This window comes from Gadus chalcogrammus, chromosome 1 (genome assembly GCF_026213295.1).
Source record: "Gadus chalcogrammus isolate NIFS_2021 chromosome 1, NIFS_Gcha_1.0, whole genome shotgun sequence".
In the NCBI taxonomy this organism is placed as follows: domain Eukaryota; kingdom Metazoa; phylum Chordata; class Actinopteri; order Gadiformes; family Gadidae; genus Gadus; species Gadus chalcogrammus.
In genome coordinates, this window is record NC_079412.1 from 10,336,749 (window position 1) to 10,343,207 (window position 6,459).

The following is a 6,459-nucleotide window of genomic DNA, read 5'->3' on the forward strand; positions in this document are numbered from 1 at the left end:
GTTACAAAGATACTTGGGATAATTAGCACAAAAAAATAAGTTTTAAAAAATCAAATAGAAAAATAACATCCGTTAAATTGAAACATTGCAGTGGCAAAAAGGAGTTTGTCTTTTTTTTTACCTTTTAAAATGATCTCCCTTTTTTGCAAATACTGTCATAGTTCACATTTTCATAAAAAGTTCATGTTGGCAGTTGCAAAAGAATTCAATTCTTAGCAAATAAAAAGCAGCATAAAAATACAAGAGGTCATTTTGTCTCTAGAAAACAAAAGAACACTTACAGTCCTTTTTATGTTATTTTTTTTGTTCATTTTTGTGTACTATTTGCTATAAAATATCAGGAATCTAAATATTATTACTATTGGTATCAATATCATTATAGTCATTGATAAAAATTCACATGCCAGGCCTCATATATAATTGTGTTTGTGTGTTGTATAAGTTGATGTACGTGCGTATGTGTGCTCACGTGCATGTGTCTTTATGTACGTGTTTGTGTGTGGTGTGTTCTTGTGTACATGTTAGTCATTTGTGTAAAACTAACTTCTACAGGTTTTTTTATTTGGGGGTAGTTGTTTGATTGTATGTTTCTGTGGACTATTAGCTACTGTGCAGGGGGGGAAATCCAGCATCTTTTTTTTTAAATTGTCTTTTGCCATAATCAGCAGTTTCTTCACGTAATCTCAGTGAAAATATTGCTTTCTAAAAAAAGGGAAGAAAAAAGGCATGGAGGGTAGAGTGGAAAGGATTGTTGGTTGAAAACCGTCAACTGGGTTTTTATTTATTTTCTCTTTCTCTTTCCTTCTCGCGGTCAGATCTCCGACCCGGACTCCTCGTCTTCTCCGTCTTCATCCGCGGAGCCCTTGAAGCAAGCCGACTCGTAGTGCTTGTTCAGGTAGGACTTGAGGGCAAAGGTCTTATTGCAACGCTTGCATCTGTAGTGCTTGAAGGCAGAGTGTGTTTGCATGTGGGCACGGAGGTTGGAGCGGTCGGCGAAGGCCTTGCCACAGTGGGCGCAGGCGAACGGCTTCTCCCCCGTGTGCGAGCGCATGTGGCCCTGCAGCAGCCAGGGCCGGCTGAACGCCTTGCTGCACACGTCACACTTGTGCTTGAGGTCGTGGGTGAGGATGTGCATGGCCAGCGCCGGCATGGACACGTACACCTTGTCGCAGGTGGGACACTTGCGGGCCATCTTGCTGTCCAGGCTGCGGTGCGTCTGCTTGTGTCTACTGAGGTTGGACGAGGTGGCGTACGTCTTGCCGCACTCGTTGCAGCTGTGGCGCGCCGTGCCACAGCTGGAACCCCTCTCCTCCGGCGCCGGCGTGCTGGAGGCGCTGCTCCGTGAGCCCGAGCCGCCGCCGCCGCCGCCGCCGCCGCTGCGGGACTCGCTGTCCCTCTTCCGCCGCGAGCGGCCGTCGGAGATGAAGAAGGCATCCATGGTGTAGCCCTCGGCCAGCGCGTCCGACTCGCCGCTGTAGAAGCCGCTGGCCGTCATGCCGGACTGCGGGCTGTCGGGGTGCTCCAGGTCAGGCTCGCAGTACTCCTCGCCGCCGCTGTTCGCCCCCTGGGCGTACAGGGGGTCCGACACGGGGGAGGCCAGCTTGTGCTCCATCTTCTTCTCCCCCTGGTACACAGATGGCGTGATGTAATCCTGGATGTAGCCTGCGGAAGACAGACACACACACACACAGACTTTAAGACCTAGACAGGGGTTTTGATGGATGGTGTGCCTGTGATTACGTGATTGGATGATTTGCCCGTTGTGAAGGGATGAAATGATGGCAGCAGGCAGCAAACTGTGTTGTATTCCCCCCCTCCCCCCCCCTATCACACAGGTTGGGCCCACAATAGTGCTGTGATTCAGAGAAACATAATGTACTCGGCTGCGTTCTCGAAGGTTGTGCTCAGAGTCAGCGTTGGCATCGAGCCAGAAATAATAGCTCATCAAAGAATTACCCTGCATAGAAGAAGAGCCACATTTAAAGGCCCTCTCACGCAAAGCAGTCTCATTGATTAGACCTCTATTCTGCGAGTCGAGATGTCTCCGTCTACCGTGTGTGCCAGTCCTCTGTGACTGTGGCCCCGTCTCCCTGTTTGCACAGTGAAGGCTCTGCGAGTGCCTGCGTGGTGAGTGGAGTAGACACCTCGCTGCGTGCTAGGCGGCACGCATCAGCGCACGCTCCAAATCAGTTGATTAACTCAAAACCCTTTTTTATTTTTTTTTAATGAATCCGGTGTCTACGAGAACACACGTAACCTTCCATAAATGATAGTGCTTAATGTTTTTATAAATGAAAAAGAAGGTGTTTATTTTATTATAAAAGCCTGCCTGCTGCCGAACAGGTTGCACCTGTGACTCACCAGTCCCCCCTGGGCACTTCTTTTCAGATTTATGTCCGAGTTGCAAGCAAATAAATTGCAGCAATGACGACGGTTTATGGAGCGGATCCATGTGTTATTAAAGTAGTTAACGGTCTGTATGGTGATTTTTCTTTTCTTCTCCGAGGTAAAGGAACGGGAATGATGCGGCGTACTCTACGTTGATCTAAATGTCTCCAACTGTGCAGCGCATGATGACAGAAAGATGGATTCTGTTTGGCATTATTCCTGCCTTCCGCTGAATCCTTAATCAGCCGTGTGCCAGGGAAGCTAAAAGGCTTACTGGCAGTTCCATGGAACCGGACCAAAGTGAATGTTGGGACCAGCATTCATTCTGTGTGTCTGCTACCACTATAATTGTAGTTTACTATTGCATAGTCTTGGAAATAAGAGGGGAGGGGGGGAAAACCTAAAGTGTGGTGCAACAAATCACGGTGTAGGTGAAATAGTAGCTAACTGAAGCAATGTGCCATTCCTAAGCACTCCCTGTGCAGTAAGCAGTGGAAATTAAGTATTGACTTATTTGTAATGAAATTCAAAGTTTTGTGCTGATCAATAGTCCATCATCTGTAAAATTGTACAGCTGTTGGAACAGCCATGTGCAACAAGGTAGAAGGAGACGAAGATAGGAATAGAGTAAGGAGCCGATTAGCCGCGTGCAACAGACGAATACCATTTATTGAGTAGTGTTCTTGAGGACAGAGGAGCTGAGCTGATATGTGATACGTCGCAGCGCACAGGAGCTAAACCCTTCTGTTGTTTGGTGTGGTTTGAAGAGGGTCACCTGCCTACAAAAGGCAAGTGTGTATGTGTGTGTGCCAAAGAGCCTCCAAGAAACAGGTCATTAGAAAATCAATTGAAGTGCTCTCCCAATCCATGCTACTTCCATTCCCAGGGGTTGAGGTGCACACAGCCACCTTGTAAAATACATGACCGTGATACTGAGGAGCTGGGGAAGGCTGCTGCACACAGACAGAGGCGCTGGTTGATTTTATAAGATGACACAGATTGTTGTTTTGAGCCAAAGCAGTGCATCAATAAAAATAATCCTTAGCATTTAGCTTTAGCTTTAGTTACTGGCGACTTATCCGTTCATTGGGAAAATAAATAGCCAAGCAGCTAAATGAGTTTGATTCATATTCTATCTTTACAATTATGTATTTCTAAATACCATTTACATTTTAAAATGTAGGTCATTTAAATTAAGCAGCCCACTAATGTTAGAACACATCATGGTTTTATTTCTTTTACCTAAGAAACTACTATGTTCATGATGTAATCTATTAAAATCACCCAAGGTCAGACAAGGAGGTCCATCAGTGAACACAAGCATAGCGGTATCAGCCTGCAGTTCTCAGGCTCATTTCTCTAATGCAAAGCAAGCATGTAATTAATGGAGCCTCTTAGCTGGTCCTCTTTGTTGTTCCACAGACACTCAAGTCAAACGTCTCGACAATGTGAGGAAAGAAAATCTCTTGGCACCGCAGAAGTGCTGATGCCTGGTATTTCTGCCATGTCCTTTCCTTTCTCTCTTTCTCCTTCTTTCTTTATTCCTTTTTTTTTTTTGGACCAAAAAAAATCCTTTGTCTGATTCAAGTCAACCCAGATTGAAATAGATGTATTTTATCCAGGCAATGAGGCGTAGTTAATTTTTTTCTCTTTTGCTTTTCAGTAATAATGTCCTGTAGACATTTTTTTCACCAATACCATTCATGTTAGCAGCAACTACTAATATACTCTGAAATATTTTAGTTCAAGTTGTGTATAAATATCCCTGCAGAGAAGATATTTCTGCATATATTTTGACATAAAATGTAATGTACGAATGTAATTACTCTGAAGTGAAGAGGGTATTTCTGTAAACCAAAAGAACAAACTGTAGATGTTGCAGCACATGTTGCCCTTCTAAAACCTGGAAATCTGTTGAGGAATAACAGGTGGGCATATATCAGCTCGGCCCGCGCAGCTCATGTTATCGTGAGCAGAGCACAACAAACCACAACAAAGGAACACCGAGACATCTGGCGTCCCAAAAATACGGCCACAAAATGGAAGCAGCCTAAGCCTAAACCTGCCGGCAGAGAACGGTGAAAGGACGCGTGCACACGCAGCGCCCCGGCCGCGGCTTAGTGTACCCTGGCAGTAGGATGACCACTGTATGGCGATGTGCCCTTTCCTGCGTGTTTACTGTACGCCCCCCAGCCCCCCACCGGCCCCGGCTGCCTGTCACGTGACCGCCGTCAAAGCTGCTCCAAGCAAAAAAAAAATCCAGTCTCCTTTTTCTTTTTTTCTCCTTTCCCCCCCTCCCCCCTCCCCCCTCCCCCCTCCCTCCCTCCCTCCCTCCCTCCCTCCCCCCTCCCTCCCGACCTTCCTCGCGGCGCTACAGTACAGCGTGTTGATGTCTCTGGTGCCATGAAACTCTAACCCACCCCCCTGCTAGTTCCCTAATGCCCGGAAGGAGGAGAAAGATGTAGGAGATGGGGGGGGGGGGGGGGGAGGATAGTGCATGCTCCAGTTGGATGGGGGGTGGGGGGGGGAGTCAGGATGGGGGGGGGGGTTCGGTCCGTGATGGGAACTCAAGGACAATAACAGCTAAGGACAAACACATCATCCCATAGTCATCTCTCTCATGTTCATGAATCTTTTAGTTCTCACATGAACAGCAGAAACGGAGCAAGAGAGAGAGAGAGGGGGGGGGGGGGGGGAGCGAGCCGACCGATTGTGTGCAGTCAGCACACTGTTTGGTGCAGTCAGACACACGCACACGCACACGTGTGTATGTGTGTGTGTGTGTGTGTGTGTGTGTGTGTGTGTGTGTGTGTGTGTGTGTGTGTCTGTGTGTGAATAAATATGCATGTGTATATATATATATATTTGCATAGATATATATGTAAACATAAATGCCTACGTATATATATATATATGTATACATATATAAACGTAACTGATGCTCCTGATTAGAAACACATTTCGTATTTACATAAGCTAATCCGTTGCCGTGACCTGGATTGTGTCTGCCCTTCAGCGGAGTCAGAAACAACAAAAGTCTGGGAGCATGGTTATGGGGGTGGGGTTATTCTAAAGGGGATTATTATTTAGGATAGAGATGCCCCCACCCCACCCCAGCGCTCTCCCCCTCCTCCGTATATTGCCTAAGATGGGCAATATATGATTCCCATACGCGGCAGCACACAGGAATTTAGCACAAGAGGAACGCTAGCTTAACTGCAGCGGAATGATGATGATGATGATGATGATGATGATGATGATGATAATGATGAGGATGAAGTGAGTTTCAAACTGCCATAAAGCATGTCCATAAGCATGGTGGGTGCTGACAGGATAGGAGACAACAAAGACCGGGACGAGGGCTGTCCGGCTAGACCCGAGGCATGCTAACTACTACTCACCATTCTCGCTGAGACGGACCCCCAAGCTGGTGACGGAGTCTGTGATGGAGCGTGAAAAAGTGAAGGAGTCGTCCAGGTGGTGGTGGTGGTGGTGGTGGTGGTGGTTGGAGGTGGCCGAGGAGAAATCATCAAGCTTGATTTTCTTCACCAAAAATGAGCGGGGCATGGTGCAGCGGATCAAAACAGGGAGCTGAGAGAAAGCATGAGCAGTGGACAGGAGAAGGGGGAAAAAAAAGCAACAAAAAAGAGGAGAGCGCTTCTCACGCACACACACACACACAGACACACGCACGCACGCACGCACGCGCACACACACAGGCGGGAGCGTGGATTGACAGTAAATCCGTGTGTCTAATGGAAAAGACAACAGCCCAAAACATAGGATGGGAAAGAAAATGGAAACCAGAGAGAACGCGGGGCTGGTGGGCGACGCGGCGTGCCTCTCGATGCCTCCCCCCAGCTTCCAAAAAAAAAAAAGAATAAAAAAAGATCCTGTTCAGCACTGGATAGCTCCTGTGATGCAGCAGGCTTAAGGGACCAGCGAGAAAGAGAAGAGACACAGAGGAAGAGAGAGGGAGGGTGAGAGAGGGAGAGAGAGTGACTGTCAGACTAGCTGAGATCAGCAATCACGCCAGCCTTTATATGGGGCACAGGCAGTGGAAGATCAGGT

The 6,459-nt window shown here is 47.4% G+C and overlaps 1 protein-coding gene across 1 annotated transcript; it reads right to left on the reverse strand.

The window, feature by feature from the left end:
- Window positions 1–811: 811 nt before the first annotated feature.
- On the reverse strand, window positions 812–5,955 carry scrt2 (scratch family zinc finger 2). The gene is made up of 2 exons (XM_056590337.1): window positions 5,790–5,955; window positions 812–1,662 (listed from the first exon to the last, which is right to left on the reverse strand). Exons 1-2 carry the CDS (start codon window positions 5,953–5,955, stop codon window positions 812–814), a joined length of 1,017 nt encoding a protein of 338 aa, XP_056446312.1.
- Window positions 5,956–6,459: the final 504 nt, after the last annotated feature.